The sequence below is a fragment of the Anopheles stephensi genome, chromosome 3, assembly GCF_013141755.1.
Source record: "Anopheles stephensi strain Indian chromosome 3, UCI_ANSTEP_V1.0, whole genome shotgun sequence".
In the NCBI taxonomy this organism is placed as follows: domain Eukaryota; kingdom Metazoa; phylum Arthropoda; class Insecta; order Diptera; family Culicidae; genus Anopheles; species Anopheles stephensi.
Genome location: NC_050203.1, coordinates 32080222 through 32104618, shown reverse-complemented (window position 1 = coordinate 32104618; position 24397 = coordinate 32080222). Strand labels below are relative to the sequence as shown.

General features: G+C 45.0%; 1 protein-coding gene across 7 annotated transcripts; it reads left to right on the top strand.

Moving 5' to 3' along the window:
• The first annotated feature begins 1486 nt into the window (after nucleotides 1-1486).
• On the top strand, nucleotides 1487-23573 carry LOC118509527 (2-oxoglutarate dehydrogenase, mitochondrial). Of its 7 annotated transcripts, XM_036050238.1 has the most exons (12): nucleotides 4304-4462; nucleotides 8740-8968; nucleotides 9042-9182; nucleotides 9267-9470; nucleotides 12261-12363; nucleotides 13099-13158; nucleotides 14464-14954; nucleotides 15033-16648; nucleotides 16725-16869; nucleotides 16950-17104; nucleotides 19715-19849; nucleotides 22223-23573. In XM_036050238.1, the coding sequence occupies exons 2-12, from the start codon at nucleotides 8879-8881 to the stop codon at nucleotides 22320-22322; spliced, it is 3240 nt and encodes a 1079-aa protein (XP_035906131.1). In that variant the 5' UTR covers nucleotides 4304-4462; nucleotides 8740-8878; the 3' UTR covers nucleotides 22323-23573. The 7 variants fall into 7 exon arrangements, with proteins under 7 accessions (XP_035906137.1, XP_035906131.1, XP_035906133.1 ...); XM_036050240.1 differs by lacking the exon at nucleotides 13099-13158; XM_036050241.1 differs by lacking the exon at nucleotides 19715-19849.
• The last annotated feature ends 824 nt before the right edge of the window (nucleotides 23574-24397 follow it).

Sequence of the window (24397 nt, the reverse complement as noted above, 5' to 3'; positions counted from 1 at the left end):
TTGCAATTCTTGGAGAAGCCTTGAGATGTGGCTCCCCCACAGCGCCAACGTTCGATGCATCACCCATGAGTGTAGCGTGTTGCGTTTGCGTATAGCTCTACGGCTACTTGATTAGAGACATTGCACACGTTGCAATTATGGGCCGTTTTATAACGCAGCATCCACACACCGCACATAGCTGAGGAAATCCTGTGCTGGAATGGTGAGGTGGGGGGGGGGGGGAGAGGAGTCGGATGGGGACACAAATTCACTTTCTTCTTTCCAAATCTGTACAAAACGACATCATGATAGAGATGTTTGCAAGGGAGATGGAGAAGCTAGCTCATCGGTACCCATCTTGACAAACCGTCATCGTGATTTTGCTCTTTCCTAAGCGCAACTTGAGCAACGTGCGCGAAGATGCGGTATATTCCAGCAAGAAATCAATTTGCAACCTCTTTTTGCTTTTTGTTGGTAAAAGAGGCTTTATTAACAAAAAATTAAGGACCACTCAGTGGCTGATCGTTACTTAATGCGAAGCGTATCTCTAAGTTATCGTTGATGTACCTCAAGTGTTTATCTGGGATTGATGAACATTATTGAATTTGTTTTAAACTGCGTCATAGATTGTTTTTTGTCTTATTGACAAAAAATTTCAGGTTAGTTCAGGCAAAAACAAACCGTTAAAATATTTTCCAAGTACAAAGTATAGATTCGTTTATACATGTAATTAGCAATTGTGATACGGGGTCGGTCCAATAGTAGAGATGATAACGGTGATGAGCTTCACACGACAGGACTGGGGATCGAGTACCACTCGGAGCGCCTTTCCGTACACATTACTCAGTGGGCTATCCAGCTACGGTAAAAATCAAATAAAAGGGCGGACAGGCTTTTAGACATTTTGTGCTTGTAATATCGAAGGAATAGTAGATCAATAGCAATTAAACTGATTAACGTAATACCGCCCGCCATTTGCTATTTTATTCTCTTTTTGGGCTGCATCGTTGAAAGTTCTTGGCCTGTCATATCGGAGTTCTATGACCTAATTTACTTTAAATCCTTCCGGATCCGATCTTTCACTTTCCATCCCTACATTCCACACTCCTAAAATTCGTTTCTTTCCTTACCTGTTTCTTTCTCCCTCACTCTTCTCTGTCTCTCACGGTTGGGACTCGATACCCGGTCACACTCGTTTTAATTTTACGAAAGAATACTTAACATTATAAACTCGATGTTAACCACCAACAACTTCTTAGCCTGATGACATGATCTACGTTATCCGTATCATATGCACCGCTTTATTCTCCGCTATAATGAATTGCAATTAAAATGTTTAACTGTTTATCGATACAACCCCGGCTCTCCAGTTTGGCGCCGTGTAACGGCTACTTCAGCGTTCAAACGGCTTCTTGGGTGTTGCATTACCCGAACTCAACTACCCTCTGTAAACGGCTTGACGTATCTCGCTTTCAAAAAAGAGAAAAAGCAACAAAAAAATGCTCAACTGTCACACTCAGCTAAAAAAGAAGCAGAAGTTTGGTGCGTGCGTGCGTGTGAGGTAAAGGAAAATTTCTTCTCCCACAAACTTTACCACATCTTTGCATTAATTCTGCAAGTATTTAAACCTTCTTGTGTAATTTCCATCTTCTGAAAACGTTACCCGTAAGACTGTGCGTGTGTGTGTGTGTGTTCGTAATGGAATAGGAACGAGGGAAAAAGTACATTATGTAATGGAAACTTCTGCCGGAAAAGGACAATCGTGCGGCAGCAAAAACCATGTGTCCTTGTGCTGAATGCACCCGGGGACAGTGGCACTAGAGCCAGGCGTGTGTTTGTGGCTGTGAATGTACGGTTAGGTGTGTGCGAAACGTGCAAAAATGTGGGCCAGTGTCGCAGCTGAGGGTGTTGCACCTAAGCGCGCTCGCATTCGCGTAGTGTGGTGCAATTAATCACATTTCACCGGCTGATGAAACCACCGCTGGCTTCGTGGCACTCGTCGAGCAATCGAGAAAACGCGACCGCGCACACCTGTATCGGAAAACGTCACAGTACGGAACGCCTTTCACTCGGATCAAGTGTGTGCTGTGTGTGTGTGTATGTGTGGGGTGGAAACAGTGAAAAGGGATTGCGGAGGGGGGTAATATCTGGGGGCCAGTGAGACGGAGTACACGTGGGAAGAGTAGCTGCCAGCAAAGAAACGAATGCAAGCAGCAATATGAACAAGGGGATTTCCGGTCCAGGAAGAGTTCTTCCCCTTGGTTGTGTAACACGACCCAGAGAAAACGTTACGTTTAACAGACGAGTGTGTTTTTGTTCCTCCTTTTTTCAGATAGAAGAAAGATTCTAAGTCCATGCTTTGAGGACGATTACGGTGCACTTCTAGCACCCCAAAAATAACGCTTCCAAACAACAGCCCACTCGGACGATTGATTAATGAGGTCAAAAGTTTCCCCGCCGGCTCGATTATCGCCCACCTAAAGACGAGCCTCCACCGTGAAAATGGACGGTGAACAGACTCCTTCGGCCACAGTTCAGCTGATAAGCTGCAGTGCGGCGTTCTGTGGAGGCTCTTGCGGAAGAGTAAAGGGCTGACGAGGTTCTCCCTGCGCGTTCGATTGTTTAGTGAACGCCCTTCAACTCACATCAAAACACACACACACACCCACTGCTGTGGTGCTGCTGATGGCTGGACCTCATCAGCCGGCGACTGATTATGTCGTCCGTCTCCGGCCGTGTGGAAAGAGATTTTCGATGCGGTGAAGGTGTTAATTTTATAAGGACGATTATTGCCGAGCCGATCTGCTGGTAGCGTACGACACGACAAAAGCTGATAATTGATGAACCGACGGTCGGTCGGTGTGTCGTGTGACCTGGCTGGTTCTAGCGGAACGGGGCAAAGAAAGAAGTGTCGCACGGAGAGCGTGCATTATCTCACCTTTTCCGTTCTGGATGAATCTGGTTCAGCAGACACACGATCGGGCACAGGCAAACCGTAACTACTACGCAGTTGGTCCACACAATGAACTGCATACGCGATGAAGCCAATGTAATGGGGGTTGGCCAAAGGTTCTGATGACACGAGCAGCACGATGATAAGCGTGTGCACAAAGTTTAAGGATCATCTGCCCAGACCGTTCATTACCGGGCGGTACCAATCAACTGGTTGCAACGGCTGAACCGGTGTCGTTCACATTAGTGCGACGGCTCAGCGCTGGCTGGTTGATGAAATTTGAATAAGCAAAACGTCCTTCAAAACCGTAGTTGCTCCTGACCGTGGCACACATACTAAGCGCCCGTTCGGTTATTGTTGTTATCCGATTTCGATTCGCACAGCAATCCTCAATTATGCAAACGAAGCTGCACTGTGTAAACAAACGAGCGAAGCATGATCTATACCTATGTTAACCTGTGGGAAACATTGGCTATCGTGTGGGTTGGTTTCAGTGCTGCTTTAAACACTTGATGCTATTCTTGGCAGGTTGATAAAACAGTGTGTTTGTGTGTAGTAGAAACTGTTGCTAGCGCTGTTGACTTTGTTGCGGTTGCTGCGATATCGAGTAAAGTAGCTGCGACCGACCACCCGTTCCATGGTCGGTCGGTCTAACTAAATTATCCACGTACGAATCCACGTGGAAAGCTTCATTTGACGTCGTTGCATCATAACTCCCTCATAACGAGGATCCCTTTAAATAAGATCAACGTGCAAAATAGCGCATAAAATGTAGCGTTCACGTATTATTGACAAGTAGTACAGATTTTCATGCTTAAAAATGAAGTACAATGATTGGGTTAAGTACTACTGTTATAATTTATTTAATTTAAATATTTTGCATAATATACTCAACTATTTTTAGGCTTGGCACTGGCTTGGCACCCACAAAAAATCTTCCTAATAACGCTCCTGGACGCTCCAAAAAACCCAAGAGTCGAGTTCAATTTTTTCTCCAAGGACAAATTTTGCTCCTTGATCGCAGCCCACCTAGCGATCCCAGAGATCCAGGCTGCACCGGGATCGCAGTCTGGCATGATGTGTGCCACACATCGACAGAAAAGCGCAACGTATGCATCTGTTGGTTGGTTGCTGTAATATCTTGTGACTCTCTTCCAAGTCCCGTGCCTCGGCAAATTCACAAAAACCAACAGTCACTTTATTGTTTTATGGATTTTTCTTACATCAGCCCTGTCTCTGCCTCCCGGTCCGATTATCGGTGATTTCTACGGTCCGAGTCGTCGTAAGGGAAAAACACACACACACGCGCGGGGGGGTGGACATGTGTGTTAGGTATAGTACATTGTGTTTGCCCCTATCTATCTGGTTGGTTGTGTATGTCTCTCTGTCTGTTTGCTCGCCGTGGCCGCTAAATCATCGCGCACTCGGTCGCCCCCCAGTCGCTCGCGAGCTGTCGTTGCGCGAACATTCGAAAAGTCCGCGACAGAGCCAGATCCGTTCTTCGTTCGGTGCTGAGCTTGGCCGAGAAAGGTACGGTCGTGTGTGGCGTTTGAAGCTAAGCGTACTATAGCCCCCCGTCTGTTGTGTTGTGTCCTTCACGGTACTTAATAAAGCGATTTGTTCGCGATCATGCATCCATGTGATGTGTGATGTCCAGTTCAATGATCCTACAGCTAAAGCAAAAGTGATGGAAGGGGATATTTTTTGCGAATGATCTCAGCGCACCTTCGAACTGTACAATTGAAGTGTTCCGGACAGCGGAGAGTGTGGCAAGATCAATATGTGTGGCTTACGGTGGTGGAGTTGCTGTAGTGGGAATGAATTTTCGCGTGTTACATAACGGAAAAAAAGAACGGAATCCGGCCCAGCAGCAAGCAACGGTTGGGAATGGAAGACGAATGGACAAGAAGCATGTGCCGAGCGAATTGAGCGCTGATTTGTACAGTTACAACCCATGTGACTAAGCCCGCAACGCATCGCATTTGGGTCCGCTTGCAAGAAGGGAAACAAATTAACCAATAGCGCCATTCCGCTAGGAGGCGGACCTCACTCTAGCATCTAGCAACCCTCGAAGATTGTTGGGTTTTTTCGCAAGTCATTTTTTTTTTGGTTTGGTCGCCTCTAACCTCAGCTACGAAAGTTCACGATCGAACTTGATATCGCTTAGGTAACCCCGAATCTGTGAAGGTTTTCCGATCGCCGATCGGATATACCTATTGCCCCGTTGCCAACCAGGGCAAAAATCTGAAAGGGATCCATCGCCCTCGGCCACCGCCGTGAACGTTTGTGCTGTTTGAAAAATGGTTCAAAAATAGAAATTGTGTTTTAGCAAAGCCGACCGTGCCGAGATGTTACTGTCGGAGCGGTTTGCGGTGGCCCCGGATTGATTTGAGACGTGGTTGGTGGTGGTGGGAAGGCTGTGTTAGTGATGACCGCAGATGTTTTGTTTTTAGCGCAAGGTTCAGTGGTTATGCAAAAATCGGTGCGGTGCACCACCTCCCCCCCTCCTCCTCCTCCTCCCGGTAGAACATTCGGTCCCGTAACTGGCGAGCCCTTTTTAGCACGGGACTGGAATTTTGTTTGTCCTCTAGCTTTCAAAGTTTATCGCTGACGTCTGAAGCGGCGTAGTATGTGGCTTTATCTAATCGCCGAGCCGAGTCTTGTTGTTGCCGTGCAACAGAGATGTATCTCCTGGTGGACACAATCTTCCAAGCCAACGGCGTACCGCTCTTCCGTCTGGTTCACCCGGACCCCCCGAAGCCGTTTAACCGCCAGCTACCTTTTTGTCAATCTAGATTGACCGGCCGATTGCTTGTTTGTGAACTGCGGCAGGTTCAAGCGCCTAAGTGGATAGCAAACGGTTTTACAACATGCGATTGATAAAACCACGGCCAACCCCTTTCAAAGTGCACGTGTGCCAAAAGTGGTGCACTGTAGTAACAGTAACCACCCACCCTTCTCGATGCGTACAAATCGAAAGTGACTTTAAACTGCGCCCAATTTGAGTTGATTCCTTGCCAATCCGTCGCCCTGTGTTGTACCCCTTTTGTGGTGAGCAAAACCTTCGCCAAAAGTTTACGGGGACAAGGCCAACGCCGATGCATCCGTTCGAATAGTTCCACGCCGGGATACTACCCATTTGGGGATTTTGTCTTCCGCAAAACAAAAAAAAGTTGTCCAAAAGACCTCCAACAACCGGTTAGTTTGCAAACCCGCTTCACGTTTCCTTCGGGCAAACACTTCCTCCCAATAAGTCAACGATCGCCATCTCGATCGGTTGGATGGGGAACGCCGACAGGAGCTGGAAAAAGCGTGGAACTTCCAAAAACACCGTGAAACAGGCTGTTCGGAACTCGCGAAATATATCTAGTTCGATCCGGTTAGCTTGACCATTCTGCTGCAGACCTTCAATATGCTGCGCAAAATATTCCGGTGCCTGCGGCGTTCGAGCAAACAACCTTTTTGCTGATACTGAAACATTTCTCCCTGGCGTGGTATTCGTTTCGCAAGGGAAGCGAGCGTGATGATGATGATGGTGCGAGTGAATCACGTGCTCCCGCTGATTAGCGAATGCGCGCGCGCCTCCGCAGTGCGCCGCGTGTGACGCATACGCATGCCACGGAGGCATGTGTGCGTCATCTTCGGGTTGGTGGAACCGGCACATGATGTCATCGAGGGTGCCGACTGTGTAAGGGTAGCAGATGTTGTGACGAAATTACGCCCGGGTTTTCCTTTATCACCTGCGTTCGTGCGATTCGTTCGATTGATTGAGTAGAAGCACATCTTGTATGAAATTTATCTACACTCAATTTGGTGGTAAAAACATACTGATAACTCTTTTTAGAAACGCCTTGTGAGAAATTTACGATGTACTGTCTCGGAACCCAGCCTCGGAAGGAGGATTGTGTACTGCGCAATAGAAGGGGAACCGCGGTCTCTCCGACGACACGTCCTCAAGGATAAACGGTGCTTAGCGAAACGGCGATAATTATACACGCCGATCGTGCAGAAACCGGCGATCTTCGTGGAGCAGCAACCTGCTCGCGTCGTGACATTTCTGTTTAACCCCCATTGACGCACGTGATTTTCATGCGTTGTTTGTCCAATTCGTTTGGTTGTTTTTTTGGGGAGTTTTTCGTGCTATGCACCAGCTGAATATGCTGTCATTGAACTATAATTTGCGCCAGACTTGGACCGGCTTCAATAAAAAGGCGGAAGCTAATTATCCGTCCATAAACTAAAAGACCCTCCATCCGCTCGATAACAGGCCGGAAGGGGCAAGAAGCAAACAGCGTGATATCGATTTCCATGCTCTGTCACCTCGCAGCAACAGCAAACGAAAAATACCTCCCCCAAACAAGAAAAACACCCCACTACATTTCGCGTGGTTCAATGTCAAGGTCGCACACGATAGTCTCGCATAGGGCGCACCGCTCACGGGACGAACGGTTCGACGTTCCGCGACTGTTCTCGGTGGCTCGTCTTCTTTTCCACCGTCACGCGATAAACCAGCGCACACACACACACCCTTGCCTGCGGGGAGGGCAGTAAAGGGAGTAGGCTATTGACCACCGTCTCCACCAACCGCCCCTCTGACCTACCCCCCCCTCGGTTCGGTTGAAGTGAATGTTTTATTTATAGGCGAGCGCAAACGTAAAACCAATGGTGTTGTGCTAGAGGAAACAGCTCATGTGATGTGGGCATATTCCGTGCTAAAGTGGCCAATCGTTTCTATAGTCATCGTCGTCGGCATTTAGCCGAGCATAATCGGCCGTTTTTTTTAATGGAATTTGCAAACGTGTTATGCAACGTGTTATGAATTCTGTTGCTCCGTTGTACGAGCCGCGCTTCAAAGTAAGGTCGTAAAATAAAACTTTAAATTTAAAATTCTAAACCCGTTTTGCAAAAGAGCTTGATTGATATCAAGAAACGTTCGATAAATACAAAGAGGAGTTTTTTTTTTATTACAACGATAACACTCTGCTTTAATGCGTTAAAGCACGTTTTTATTGCTGTCCAGAGGTCGTAAATGCTTTAGCAAATAAGGTCATAAACAACGTACAGCATCCAACAAGCTGATTGCAGCGTATGCATTCAAAAATAGGATTCTAGATGGAGTGGGCCCAATATTTTTGTAGCATGCTTCTTTATAAACATTTTAGCTTGAAAATAAGATTTTTAATTGGAGACTTTAACTACATAGCAACGAAACAATTGAACTATTAAGAGCCAGCGTCTAACCTTGTATCATCGTTGTTCTGTTAAGTGCTGCTCCCTCGATAAGAGCAGCTGACCGTGACCAAGTTTTGTTTTCACTTGGCCCTAGAGCAATTAGCAGGTGCGATGAAAACTATGTACGATAAGACATTTATAAATGGTTAAAATTCAGATTAAAAAGATGAGTACAACCGGTACAATCCTGGATGCTTAATTGTCACAAGAACCTGATCTGATGTACCCAGGCCTTTGGTAGCTTGCTCACTCTCTGTTATGTTCCTTTACTCTACAGTATAGATAAGCGTAATTAAATGACAAAAATCTTGTGGTTTCTACGACGACACTGTTGATAACGGGAATTTAAATTTTCCACCATACAGACACACGCGCGCGCGCTCTCGCAGCTCAACCACGCACAGTACTTACAAGGGTAAACTGTTCGACATCGTAGTAGGCCTCAGCAAATGCTACAGTACAATAATTTCATCATTTGGTTTTATTGGTCCCCGAAAGTTATCCTGCTGCATTGAAAATAACAAAATTAATTAGTTTTCCGTTCCGGATTGCTCTCTCTCTCGCTCGCTCTACAGAATCTGATCCAAATCGTCGTCCACCGACGCACCGTTTGTTCGGTACGGGTCACACGGAATCTTCCGTCGTTTAAACATTTGGACTAGTGCCTCTCTACGATCTCTCCCCCCAAGAGGTTAGGACAAAACAACGGTCAAAATGCATCGCGCAAGAACAGCACTCCACATGGTGAACCCGATGGGTCAGCAGAACTTCGGAGCATTTCTGCTGAAGAAACCGGCGTCGAAGGTAAGTATTACCTGCAGGATGGCGAGCGTTCGACTGAATGTGAAATTAACTTTTGCTTTTTCGGTGTTTTTAGCTGACCACCGAACTGGTTGCCGCTTCGTCCGTGAAGCTTTACAACTCCGCCGCAGCCGAACCGTTCCTGAATGGTTCCTCGTCAAACTACATCGACGATATGTACAATGCGTGGCTGCGAGATCCAGCTTCCGTGCATGCGGTACGATTGAATGCACCTTCACTCTGAGGTTGCTTCTTCCATCTGAAAGATCTAATTCAACCTCATCTTGCATTTATATTTTAGTCTTGGGATGCATATTTCCGCAATAACTCGTACGCCGCACCACCGAGCTTAGCTCCGGTGCCGAAGAACCATGTACCCGCCGCACAGTACCTCGGTAGCTCGCTGCCAGCCGTGGCAGGCGGTGGCGTCGCCGTCGGTGGACGCATCGACGATAAGCTGATCGATGATCATCTTGCCGTGCAAGCTATCATTCGCAGCTATCAGGTAACGAACGCCGCCCCGTCACCATTTCCACCCTTCGCCCCTTGCCCTTCATCCCGATCATGCTCCTCCAGGATGCCTGAATCCAGATACCAGAATGTTAAAAAGCAAAATTAGATCGCCCTATCGTTCGTCATAAAACTCCCACAACCCTTCTCTCTCACTCTCGTGTGTCGTGTGTCCTCCCTAGACCACCCCACCCGACTGTTTCTCGTGTATACCGTATTCCCTTTTGTATTATTCCTGCGGCCAGTAAAACTGTTATTAAAAGTAGTTCCACCGTTTTGTAAACTTCCCTTCCGATGGCTTAGCTTCCTTTCGGTGCTAAACATTCAAGTACTTCTTTGCTAATTAATGGGCCTAAACGATGGAGTGAATGCTATTTAGTAATTTTAGTAGTTTTATATCAGTTTGCTTGATTTTTGGCAGTCGTCGGAAGGACACGTTTTATGTTCGTTTTTGTTTCCTGTAATAGATTCTGCCCTCAACACACTGCAGTTTATCTAATTTAAAAGATTTTCATTTTTTCGTTCTGCTCGAAATATGTTGTGCGGGGCGGGAAACTACGTAATTGTGATTCGGCTTTAATTGTCTTGCATGATTGTTCACGTCAGTCTTTTCTTGTGCTGTGAACTTATTTTATAAAAAAATTAAAGGATATCGACATACTTGGAACAGAGAAACATTGCGTAAACACATATCTTTCCTCGGTTTAAAGGCATTTTTTCACGCGGCATAATATTCTGAAAATTCCCCCCACAAACACACATAATTAAGCAAACAGTATTTTGAAGATTTATTGATAACAAACCATGCAACAAACATACGCAAAAAAGCATTCAATTCTTCAGAGGGTATTTTAACCAACACACACACATCTGCCTGTAGATGTTGGGTGTAACATGAAGGGCTCGCCCATGCATTGGTCATGCTTGTAACTTTATAGTAAAAAAAAAGCATAAAACTGTCATGCCACCACTCAGTAATGGCAAACAAAATTTTTCACATCGAATATAGCACACGAACATATCCAATTAAGCGCATTAACATATTCTATATTTAATCATTCAAACAACTTCATCGAAACAACTACTACTTACCCCCACCTCGCTGCAGTCCCGTGGGCACCTGGTTGCGGACATTGATCCGCTGGGCATTCTGAATGCCGAAATCAACCCGGAGAGAGCGAATCTGCGTGCGAATGAAAAAGTTACCCGCAGTTATATGAACTTCGGTAAATTTAAACGCCTTACTCTTACTACCTTTGTTTTTTTTTTTGTATTACCTTACCTGGTTAATCTGCTACTACCTTTGTAACACTTAGCTTCGCCTTCTAATACTCAACTTGCATCTAGTGTTTAAGTGCTCTTGGCTTAAGGAGAAATAATTTAACCACCTTTTGTCCACTAGATTGAGATTCGGATGATGCAGAACAGAAAGAGAGACAGTGGGAAACGATTACTATTAGATGGGCGGTTTACATTCACGGGAAAATATCATGTTTTCTTATTAGATAGAATAAGGTTCCACGCCGTACCGGGCAAACAGTTAAAACGAAAGCGTTATGGGGTGTTATCAAAATAACACCACCGTCATTTGGATACGGAACCTATACCGACAAACGTAGTACTTACTGGGCAGTCAACCACTAACAACCTGCTAATAATTGTTCGAGTGATGTTTCTTTATTTTTTCTGTATAATTTTGTGAGCGTTTTAAAACCTACGGCGGTGGTATTATAAATTGCTGGGACACACTTTTCTGTAAAAGCTTTTGGCTGTGGCAATATCGATATAACACCGAACCGTTACGCATAAAGGTTTGCGTCCTGGCTAGTGTGTCCCAGCTTAAGTAATGCATCGTACCGTTTCGTGTTGCGATTGTTTGTCAAATTTTAATTTATGTTCCATGTATGTGTGTGCGTGCGCCTTTTATGTATACTTTGTGATGTTTTTTTTCCCCCGCTCTATTGTTTGTATTTTGTCCTGTGGTGTTATATATATTGTGCGCTGTGTTTTTTATGCTAAATATCTGTACAGTTGCCGCTTTTCGTTGCAAATATGTTTAAGGCTGTGTGCTGCTTCCTCCCCCGTTGTAAAACAATTTCCCCCCCCGCAATGTCCTTCCCTGGGTCAAGAATCTTCCTTCGGCGTAAAAATCTCCATTCAAACAAATCATTTCAACGGTATCCGCTCTCACATTCTCTCCCGAAGTGTGTTGTAAAACTCGCCAAACCTTAAATAATCCTATCTATCTTTCTAGCAAATGCAAATATGACTGATTTTTGCCTTTTTCTTCATTCCATCCTTTTTCTCTCTCTCTCTTTTTCTCCCCCCTTTTTTGATACTGTTGTTGCGCGACACTGGGTGGTTTTTGTACTGATGTGTAATGTACACCGTGTAACAAAAAACCAACCGGATTCTTTTTCAAAAAAATGCCCCAAAAATTTGTTCACCGCCGAATTCCATTCTCTCAACACGCCCCACACCGCCACACGTCCGTGGTTGTTTTGGTTAACTACAACTACATACGCAACACAACCACTTAACAACATTGCTCCGCTATGCGATCGTTTGTTACCTAACCAAACTTCAAATTTTGTTCTACTTTGTGTGCACCACCAACACCACCACCACTGCTACGTGTGATTGTAATTTGATGGCCAACAATTGCAAACCGCACCAAATCGGGCACTCCGTGGGCATTCACATTGTGGTGTGTGTGTGTCCCTACGTGGCTGTATGTGTTGATACGTGTTTGTGTGTGCTGTTGTATGTATGTAATAATGTATAGATCAGAGGGCATAATGTGGCCCGGCTTGACCCGCTCGGCATCAATAGTGCAGACCTGGACGATAAAACTCCACCAGAGTTGCTGTACTCGTCCTACCGTTTCGGTGAGTATCGATCGGATCGTCATATCGGCAGACGTAAATGTGTTGTAAATGTGTGTAGAGAGAGCCGTAAGCCACCAGCCAGGATGCCATCACCACCACCACCACCCTACTTACACTCGCCTGCTGCTACTCACGCGCGTATAGGGCGTAGAACTCATCACACCCATCCACACGTACATCTCTGTCACGCGCCACCCTGTCGTTTCACTATGCTTCTGGAGTTTTGCGTTTCTCTTATTGTTTCAACAAAAACTCGTTCCTTAAGTTGCTCCCTTGCCTAGTACAAAAGCGCCCTTACATGATAGGACATCGAGGAAACATTTCATTTTGCTGATCATTTTTCGATCATGGTTTCATTTGCGATCGTATATTTTCTAGCCATAAACTCATGCTTCATTTCAAGTATGATCCTTGTATGGCTTTTTTTGTATGTCCTGTCTTCAAAAAAAAAGGAAATCCACCCCTTTGAGCTTGAGGAAATCCACCTTATGAGCTAGATTCAGCATCGAATTCTTGTGATTTGTGCGAAATTGTGAAATTGCTCTAGCAAACGATGAAACTCAATTACATTTTTGATTTCTGATTCTGTTTCCTTTTCTTCTTCCGGAATGCATTTGTTTTGTTTTTCTTCCCCCCTCCCCCCTCATTCACTTCTCTTCATTCGCTGTTCATTCGTTTTCCGTTCCGAGCATTTCCCTGTTTGTGCCCCTTTTCATTTCCACGATCAATCAATAGTACACCAAAGGATCTTGGAGTGTATAAGCAATGAAGATCGTCGGCTGCTGATGGGGATGAGTAAGGAAGAACCACAATCAAATGAATGCAACCAGAGCCAAACAGCCAAAAGCGCACACGCCGTGCAGAGCATATGGCTCCTGCCTTTATTTAAAGATTATTGCATTGCTACTTTACACCTGCCCAACCGCTTATACATACTTTGTACATTAACCTTGAGCCTTTTTGTTCTCCCCATTTTTGAATTAGTTCGTTTGTTACAATTATAATTTTTGGTTTTGGTTTGGTTATGTATGCTTTTCCTATCCCCTCACATTGTTTTTGTATATTTTACCTTCCAACGGCTGACTGCAATGAAAGCGCACCTTACTACTACAACAGGCACTCGCTTTTCTCTGTATATTGCTGTATATTGCTTCTTTCACTATTTTAACAAGCCAGCACATACTAACACAAGCCCGCTTGGCGTGGAGTATACACACTGACAGACAGACAGACCTTCTTCAAATTGCTGTGCGATGCACGTTGCATTTGGATTTCCCCATCTCACTTCCTTGAACTCTTTCTCTCTCTCTCTCTCTATCAAACCTTTTCTTTCCGTTTTGTGCACCGCTTGGGAATGTAGTAAGAATGCAGTTGTTGGTTTGCCTCCAGTTTTTTTTCACACTATTATTGGTAACAAGCATAAAATACAGCAGAGGAGGAGGATGCCTTTGTATGGCCTTTGAGTTTCTTAACTCTGTACACACAAATGTTTCTCCATATACTCTTCTTTTTTTCCTATTAGCATATTAAGCTAACGTTCTTTTCTTTCGTCGAGGCATTCGTGATTGGCTATCATCCAGCAACATCCAACAAAAAGTTATCCGAATTTCAATCTTATTTTCTTTACCAATCTCCTTTCGCTTACTATAAAAATGATGATTCACAGTTAAAGTTTTGCAATGGAACGGAAGCAATAGAGTTCGTGAGCAACATTTTAACTACTCTCATCAGGACAGTAGAATAGATCAAATATAATTCTAAAACAAACAAAGCAATTGCTCAAGCATACCGATCAACGCCATTTTTAAGCAGGGTTGCCATAAGTGGTATGGCAAAGACCATAAGTTAATATATTCTTAAAAAATAAAAAATTCTATCATAAAACATTTGGCAACCCTGTTGTTAATCCATTTCTAATTTCGATTGTGTTTCATTAGATCGCGCCAAAACGATGCGTTGTTCGGTTTGCTTTTGGTGTGTGTGTGGTATTTGTGTAATATTACTATAAGTGTAGATGCCGCCAAAAAAATATACACACAATTTTCTAACACGTTTTCCCACGTCCGACGTTTTCCCCTAACGTCGCATTCCCACAAACAGAGGAAGCCGACATGGAGCGCGTGTTCAAGCTGCCGAGCACAACGTTCATCGGTGGCAAGGAAAAGTTCCTGCCGCTGCGTGAAATTCTGGGCCGGCTGGAGAAGGCGTACTGCAACAAGATCGGCGTCGAGTTCATGTTCATCAACTCGCTCGAACAGTGCAACTGGATCCGCGAGCGCTTCGAAACGCCCAACATCATGACGTACACGAACGAGGAGAAACGTTTGATCCTGGCTCGTCTGACGCGCGCGACCGGCTTCGAAGCGTTCCTGGCGAAGAAATTCTCGTCGGAAAAGCGTTTCGGGCTGGAGGGTTGTGAGATTATGATTCCCGCCATGAAGGAGGTAATCGACGTGTCGACGCGCCTTGGCGTTGAGTCGATCATCATGGGTATGCCGCACCGTGGTCGCTTGAACGTGCTGGCCAACGTGTGCCGCAAGCCGCTGCACCAGATCTTTACGCAGTTTGCCGGTTTGGAAGCGGCCGATGATGTATGTAAAGAAGAAGGACAGTACCACCTCGTGAACGTTTGGATTGATGTTTTTGCTCTTCTCTTCTCGCTCGCTTAGGGTTCCGGTGACGTAAAGTACCATCTGGGTACGTACATTGAGCGGCTGAACCGTGTGACGAACAAGAACATTCGTCTGGCCGTCGTCGCCAACCCGTCCCATCTGGAGGCGGTCGATCCGGTAGTCCAGGGTAAGACGCGCGCCGAACAGTTCTACCGCGGCGATGGCGAGGGCAAGAAGGTGATGTCGATCCTGCTGCACGGTGATGCCGCGTTCTGCGGACAGGGTGTGGTGTTCGAGACGATGCATTTGTCCGACCTGCCGGACTACACCACGCACGGTACGATCCACATTGTGGTGAACAATCAGATCGGCTTCACGACCGATCCGCGTCACTCGCGCTCGTCGCCCTACTGCACGGACGTGGCACGCGTCGTCAATGCGCCCATCTTCCACGTGAACGGTGACGATCCGGAAGCGGTGATGCACGTGTGCAAGGTGGCGGCCGAATGGCGCGCCACCTTCCACAAGGACGTCATCATCGATATCGTGAGCTACCGGCGCAACGGGCACAACGAAATCGATGAGCCAATGTTCACGCAGCCGCTCATGTACAAGAAGATCCGCGGCACCAAGCCGGCGCTCGATATCTACGCGAACCAGCTGATCAGCGAGGGAGTCGTGACGGCCGAGGAGGTGAAGAGCGTGAAGGACAAGTACGAGAAGATTTGCGAGGAAGCGTTCGAGCAGGCAAAGACCGAAACGCACATCAAGTACAAGGACTGGATCGATTCGCCGTGGTCGGGCTTCTTCGAGGGCAAGGACCCGCTGAAGGTCGCCCCGACCGGGGTGATCGAAGAGACGCTGGTCCACATCGGCAACCGTTTCTCGTCGCCACCCCCGAACGCGGCCGAATTCGTCATCCACAAGGGTTTGCTGCGTGTGCTGGCCGCGCGTAAGGAAATGTTGGAAAACAAAACGATCGATTGGGCGCTGGCCGAAGCGATGGCGTTTGGTTCGCTGCTGAAGGAAGGCATCCACGTCCGACTGTCCGGCCAGGACGTGGAGCGTGGCACATTCTCGCACCGTCATCACGTGCTGCACCATCAGACGGTCGACAAGGCGACGTACCGGCCGCTGTGCCACCTCTACCCGGATCAGGCCCCGTACACGGTGTGCAACAGCTCGCTGTCCGAGTTCGGTGTGCTCGGCTTTGAGTTGGGCTACTCGATGACCAACCCGAACGCGCTCGTCTGCTGGGAGGCCCAGTTCGGCGACTTCAACAACACCGCACAGTGCATTATCGATCAGTTCGTGTCGTCCGGACAGGCGAAATGGGTGCGCCAGAGCGGTTTGGTGATGCTGCTGCCGCACGGTATGGAGGGTATGGGACCGGAACATTCGTCGGCCCGCGTCGAGCGGTTCTTGCAGATGTGCTCGGACGATCCCGACTACTTCCCGCCAGAGTCGGACGAGTTTGCCATCCGGCAGCTGCACGACATCAACTGGATCGTGGCCAACTGTTCGACCCCGGGCAACTACTTCCACCTGCTGCGTCGCCAGATTGCGCTGCCGTTCCGCAAGCCGCTCATCGTGCTGACGCCCAAGTCGCTGCTGCGTCATCCGGAGTGCAGGAGCAACTTTAGCGAGATGACGGAGGGAACCGATTTCCAGCGGTACGGTGGTCAAACGCCGCGGTTGTCTCAGCAAATGTGTTTGCATTAATTTGTTTCGCTTTTTGGTGGTTTATAGATTGATTCCCGACGCGCTGACCGCCGAAAACCCGAACCAGGTTAAGCGTGTGATTTTCTGTACTGGCCGTGTGTACTACGACCTGCTGAAGGCCCGTCGTGACCGCAAGCTGGATAACGATATTGCAATCAGCCGTATCGAACAGGTTGGTGTGTTGTGACGTTAGAATGAATGCCTTGCTAGAGGAAAACATCATCCACCATCCTTCTCCTTCTCTTTACCCAGATCTCGCCCTTCCCGTACGATCTGGTGAAGGCCGAATGCGCCAAATACCCGAACGCTGAGCTGGTGTGGGCCCAGGAGGAACACAAGAACCAGGGCTGCTGGACGTACGTGCAGCCACGCTTCGACACCGCGATCAACTCGACTCGTGATTTCAGGTGAGCATTCATTTCGCTGGATGTGTGCACTCTCTTGTGTACGGTTACGTTTTTTCTTTGTGTTCGTTGTTCATCCATCTGATCATCCCCGAAGAACAACATCAAACCACACAACTGACACAAACACTTACACAAATTAAAGAAAACAAAACCTCCTTCGGTTCGGATTTCTCCTATGGGAAAAGGTTTCTCCTATGCTCGCTCTCTCTACCACCCTGTGATGCCTGTTTTCCTTCAGGACGAAAGAACGAAAAGTTTGTGTCTTCAAAGGCAACATGGTATTTGTGGTTTACAAAAAAATCTCCCTCCTGGTATCCTGCTACTTCCGGTTTGGTTGCAGTCCCTTGCTCATTAATTGGTTTAAACAACTATGCACACACACACTCACATAGAACACTCTATATACACAGGACCACCCATGATGATCACCATCACCCATTCCTCGCATCACATCATATTTCCACGCTCGTATCACTATTTAAATGTTTTAGACAAAATGCGTACAAACACAAAATCAAAACCTTCCTACTTGAATAGGTCAAAGGCATTTCGTTTCTTCCTTGCTGTTGCACCCCCTGTCGAACTGAGCTGCTGTGCCACTTTTATTCCTATTTTTTTCTATCTACTTTCCTTAAACAAAAAATATATTCAATTCTCTAGATAAAGCGCACCCTTAATCTATCACTAGAACTGCACCAACCATCTCTCCATCCGTATCTTCCGCTCTCTATTTTCCACTCTAATACTATCACTTCGTTCCCTTTCTGTCTGTGTTCTCTTCACCCTATTTATCTGTTCTTTATCGTACGCTAGTAGAGTTTTGTCGCATTAGTAGACGGATGCCGTAATGTAGTCCTCTCTTCCGCCTACACACAAACACACACGCGCAATTGACTGTAACGAGATGAAGGTGTTGTAGTATCTCGAGAATGTTCGCCGGTTGTGGGACATGAGTGTTACTTGGCCTTTTGGCAAGCAAATTAGGCCTTTTTTGTATATATATAATAAAATGTAGCAAGAGGTGATGGGTTTGAACCAACTGAGAAAATATTACCACTACTCGCAAGCGTAGAGAATGTGTAGGGGTAATGTAATGTCTGGACCCCTACTTTGCTGTACTTAGCTGTACGACCTGAATGCTTAATACGGGGTGCGAATGTAAGGGGTGATTATGGCTAGGTTTAGATCAGCCATTTCAGTTGTGATGGAAGAAAATCCATTTGAATACTCAGCAGCTTATTTTCCGACAGAAGCGCCATCTATTGGAAAAGGGCCGCGAATTAAGCTAGCGTACTGGTGATAGAATTTAAAGAGTTACTACAATCTGCTGACTTCCTTTTAAGAGAGGGTGATCGATCGAGTTTTTTTTTAGGGAAAACGCAATTTAAAATGTGTTTGTGTTTGTTTTGCCGTGCCTGGCGGCTGCCAAAAGAAGTTGTTTTAGACGTTTAGATGCTTTGCTTTTCGGTCAGTAAATTTGGAATTAGAGTGTCTCACGAACTACGGGCAAAATTCACGATAAAGTACTCACTTTAAGGAATATTTACGGACAAAAGGAAACTTAAGCTACATCAGAACATACTCAATCCCACACTGCTGTTCACGTTTTGTTGTTCATTTCGCTCGATTTGAGTTAGTACCATAGAGAGTGGTTCCGTCTTGTGTTACGTCTTGTTTTGCATCGCAAATGATTAATAATAATGTTTTATTTCCCTTACTTGCTAATAGTAGACCTTATGAAAGTCCTAGTTTTGTTCCCTTTTCTGTTTTCTGTTTTTTTTTCTCGTTATGTTTGATGAATGTTTGGTTTGAATAGCAGTGATTAATTCGTACCTTTATATTATTTGATTAAACCGTTTCGTTGAGTCGAACAACGTAAAGATTTTTAGTGCTGTCCTAGTTTTTGCGATAAGTTGCATTATCCGGAATGGAATATTGACTTTTGTTAAACCAAACCAGTAGTTTCGCATTCGCTTTAATGAGCCAACTGAAGAGAAGAAAAAAATCGTAAGTGAAAGCTTAAGTCCTCTCCACCCACCTTCACCCATTAATTGATTAAAAAACAAACGAAAATTGCTTCACGATTTAAACGAAATTCGGACACACCGATAAGCCAAAAATAGAGCAATCGACCAACACGAGGCCCACCCCTCTCGTTCTTCATTTTCGCAGCGTCGAGGGCGGCGATGGAGCAAATGAAGGTTACAAAGATGTGTTTGAAGCATACAAACCTAAAACCCAGCGGCCGTCGAACGCTAGCACCAGCGAAACGCTCCGGCGGCAGGATTCACCGGGGCATCCCACTGTCCCGTCCACCCCTTCCAGCCCACCAAAGCCCCAAAGCTCCTCGTGGTTTAGTCGTTTGTTTGGGTTTGGCAGTACGGCCTCTTCCGCCACGGATACAGCCACCGCCGCCGCCGCCGTCGATGCGCCCGCCGCTACCGCCTCCGCCAGTCCGGCCCAAACCTCTCAGCAACAACCAACACCATACTCTTCTTCATCTACCACCACCACTACATTCCCCTCATCCCATACCTCCACTAACGATAGCCGTAGCGAAAGTGCCAATATACATAACCACAACCCTCCTACTCATGCCCGTATTGACAGCGTGCAAGAGGAAAAGCTTGTGCAGCAGAAAACCGGCCAAGGATTCAATATCCCGCAAGGTACCTTTAACTCTCCGACGAGCGGTTCCGCGGCCAGCAAGGGTCGCAAGGTGCGAATCTCATCGCGACCACTTAGGTGAGGGGCCTCAACAACCAAACCAAAAACCCACCATATACACACAGACCCAAACTCTCTCTCTCCCACTCTCCTTACCCTTCTCTCTAGCTCTAGATACTAAATGCTCTATACCTCCCCTAAAATAGTAAATAGTGCTAGGTAGGGTAGCCGCAGGGGCAGCATTTGCAAGCGGGCGGCTACTGTGGCTATGCTTGCTTATTGCTATTTAACGTGTCTTAACTTTGCGCAGTGGATGATTCATCTCCAGTCATGCCCAAGGGCAGGGGCTCTTTGCTATTTTTACTATTTCGTCCTTTAAGTTGCTGGCTGTCAAAGCTGATTGGTGGTTCATCAGTCGTGTTGCATTGCATGTTGTTTTGTTTTGCGTTAAGTTACACATACATTCACAATACTGATTGACTGAATGGAAGTTGCTTGTGTACGTTGTTGTTATCGTCGCTGCGCATTGTTAGCACCTGTGAGTGTGAGTGTGTGTTGTTTTTTCTCTGATTTTTTAATTAGCCTTACAGGGTTTCTCAGGCCAGTTCAGCATTCTTACACTAAAGGCTTAAGTCTGAAGCCTCTACGGGTGGAACTCATTTTTGGAACTGAGTTACGCAAAGGGGTATCTTTTTCAGACTTTTTACAATAATTCTTATGTATTTATTATTTATAATTATTATAAATTATTATTACAACAATTTTCAACACTTTTGCTTAACTTTTAACATAAATTTAAGGTAACTCATTAGCGAAAAGTGAGTGCCTTGAGTGGGGGAAGGGGGGCATCTATTCAGATTTTAGTCATTTTTTCAGACTTTTTACAATAATTATTTATTCATTTATTAATTGATGATTACGGTCAGACGCCGTATTATCATAATAATAATTTATTTATTTATTATTTATAATTATTATGAATTACTATCACAAAAAAAAAATCACATTCATGCTTAAATTTTGGCTAAAGTCTGAATAGGGGGCATCCCCACGACACTGGGCACTGAGGATCACGGCACTCACTTCTCGCTACTGAGTTACCTTCAATTAAGGAAAAAGTTAAGCAATAGTGCTAAAATTTGTTTTAATAATAATTGGTGTTAACTATAAATAATAAATAAATAAATAATTATAGTAAAAAGTCTGAAAAAGATACCCTTTTGCGAAACTAAGTTGAAATTAGCCTAGAAGCCTAAATTTTACGCAAATTTAAGGCATCTCAGAAACGAAAAGTGAGTGCCGTGAGTGTGGAAGGGACTTATACTTTAGCCTAAATTTTACCCCAATTTAAGGTATCTCAGTAGCAACAAGTGGGGGGGGGGGGGGGCATCTATTCAGACTTTAGCCTATAATTCCAACTCGAATTGAAAAACTGGCCTGAGAATGTCGTCTTTAGTCTTCATTGCACTAAAGGTTTGATTGGCACTTGGATATGACACTTGGTGAATGAGTGTGAGAGCAAACCGGCACATTATTATTATTTCTGCACTGTGCAAATGTGTGTGTGTTTTTTATGCTTTTTATTTTATTCAATTTAAGTTGCTATATATTGCGCTGTTGTTATTTTATTCAATATTTTATCTTTTCGATATTCTTTGTTATTAATTGTTTATTAACGTATTGTATTACTAACGAATAATTAAAACTGTTTTATATAATTCCTGTATTACTCTGTATTGTATTACCGTGGAGATGTAAATGTAGTTGACTGTTGACTGTAGTAATAACGATTTACACATTCTCTTGCCCTAACTATCCTAGCGCTTGTACATCCTGTAAAACAACAATTTGCTTTTTAATACTATGCCTATGCACTGTTTGAATTGTATCCTTATTGTACGGCTTAGATCTATCTTTCCCGAATTATGCTTTTACATTTGCAGTAAGTTTTTGTTATGTTTGTTATTGTACACATATGCACACACGGAATCATTCTCTGTTTTACACGTGCAACAAACACTTTTTTTTCGTATCATCTACTCGTTTAACTTGCACACTCGTTCGATTCAAGTGTTGTTCAATGAATCATCCCATCCCCCGAAACCCCCACCATCTCCATGTTGCAGCCCCATGATTTTCCATTACAATCGTGTAAATGCGCCCTTGTATCATTGTTACGTACATATTTTTGTTGTGTTTTTGTATTGGTTTTTTTCTGTACGGAATTAACAACCCCTCAAAATGCATTGTTGCTAAATTGCTCTAGGAAGTTAATATGTTCCCCACTATATTTAGCGCTTCTTCACGGTTGTTCCGGGACATAAACGTTGACTAATTTATCTTCTATTTTTTATTTTATTTCACTATTTCCCCCCACCTTTTGTCTCGGACCACCTCTCTTCCGACAACTACTGCTACGACCCTACGACACACCTTCCACCCCGGACACAGCTATGTGGGACGTCCGTGTGGTGCATCTACCGCCACCGGCTCGAAGGCCCAACACTTGAAGGAATTGAAAAATCTTCTGGACGACGCAATGGCCTTGTAAATTCGCTGCTGCGAACGAAAAAAAAAAACAAAAACTGGGAACCGGATGTGTGTATGTTTGCTTTGGGAGACCAACCAACGAGCAACAAGGAGGATGAGCGCGAGTCGCGAGTCGCGAGACGTTGGACTGTTTTTAACGATGTTGTGCATATCCTGTTAAGCTCGATAACGACGATAACGACACACACAGGGAGGGCAGAACGAAGGAGAGGAGAGCAGCAGCAGCAGCAAAGCACACACGTAACGCGTTTGTCACCGGTATGGCTGCAGGACTATATTTCTACGATATTACGAAGTGAAACACAGGATATCCTTCAACATCCTACCCTACAGGACAGGTAGCGGGGCTGTGGTGCGGGGGGGGAGAGTGGGCCGACCACCACCACCGTACCACCCCTGTTGCCTGCATCGGTTATTTATGAAGTTTTTGCGCTAGTTTTAGTAGTTCTATTTAATACGATTAGGGGGGGTGCGAATTGAAAAAAAAGAAACCAATCCTAAAGCAAGATAATACATTTAATCAGTACACAGTTATACAAAGTGAATAAAAAAACAATACAACAATACAACAGTTGTACCGACAGGTAGCACTGGTTAAAAAGAAATAGAAGAAGAAGCTAATGTAGCTGTTGTGTGTCTCTGTAGTATCAGCGCGCGGGTTCACTCAGAGATCATCTTCCCAGTGATCTCTGATCACACACACACTCACACTCACAAATTGCCCCTAATTGGAATAGATTTTTGTTTAGGAAAAGCAAAGATGAAAAGCTCATCCTTACAAAGGATAATAGTAATGTCACACATTCAAACGTACATCCACGCATACACATACATACATTTATTTTAATTAATTAGTGAAAAGTATAGATGTTGCGTGTGGTGTTGTAGAGTGTCTCTTGTATTGGTTCGCACGATACGAGAGACACCGGGCGCCTCCACGCCACTCGAGCATATTTATTTACATACGTTCGATATGTTTCTTTTTCCCTTTCCTCTTTACACTGTCACCGGTAACGAATGATCACATGATATGTAGTAAAAGAAAAACGTAAAAGGCACTAGTTCTATTTTATTCTGTTGTTGATAGGTAGCAACTGCTAAGCGTGTTATTGGAAGTGTTCACTTCTCGCGCGTCACCTGTAGATTGTTGAAGGATTCAAGTGGAGTAAAAAGCAAAAAAGCCCTCAATACAACAAGAGTCTGTTGCGCAGTGAATAAAAATGCACAGATGGTGTAAATGTGTTTTGTTTTACTTTTTGTTCGCCTCTTTGGTTTTTTTTTGTTGTTGTTTCAAAGTAAGATTTTTATTTTTACAATATCAAATGAAACAAATGAAGATTGCTCTAACCTTCTAACAGGTAGTATAAGCATACGGACGCTTTTACTAGAAACCAAGCGCTTAGCAAAATAATACTACAATACAGCCAATGCAATGGAATGCAATGGAAAGGGCTAGGGTATGCAGGGCTTAGTATCATCGCCGCAATAAGAAAACAGTTCTCTGCTCTACCAATACGAAAGCCATACACACACTCTTGCTGATAGACAACACACAAATTGTATCATGATGAAATCGATTGGTGCTGCTGCTTTCGTTTAAACAGTGACACGAAAACTAACTTGTAGGAACATGTTTGAGCAACTAACGATTTAAAAAGAACAGAACGGAACGGGACACAAGCAATTTTTGAACGATCGTGACACTTAACATGATAGAAAGTACATACAAACAGAAAAGAAGAGTTCTTACCTAACTTTTTCTTCCTCTCTCGCGCTACACTAACCAGTCGTAGTAGTTCCGCCAGTGTTTGAACCAAATTCTTACAGCGAGTGTCGGTCCAGTGTCCTAGTTTTTGGACTGCTCAGTATTTAAAAGGGGGGGAACCTAAGCTCCGCTGCATACTGCAAAATATTCACACGCACAAAGTGCTTTATAAGTGGTTGTAAATACACTTGTTGTTAGGGAACCCCCAAAGCCCAAATCGGTGGAACGCTGGCACGGCGGCACCGTCGACAGTGCGGCGTGTGCGGGACGATAATGTTGCAATGTAAGTGATATATTTTGGATGCACTTTT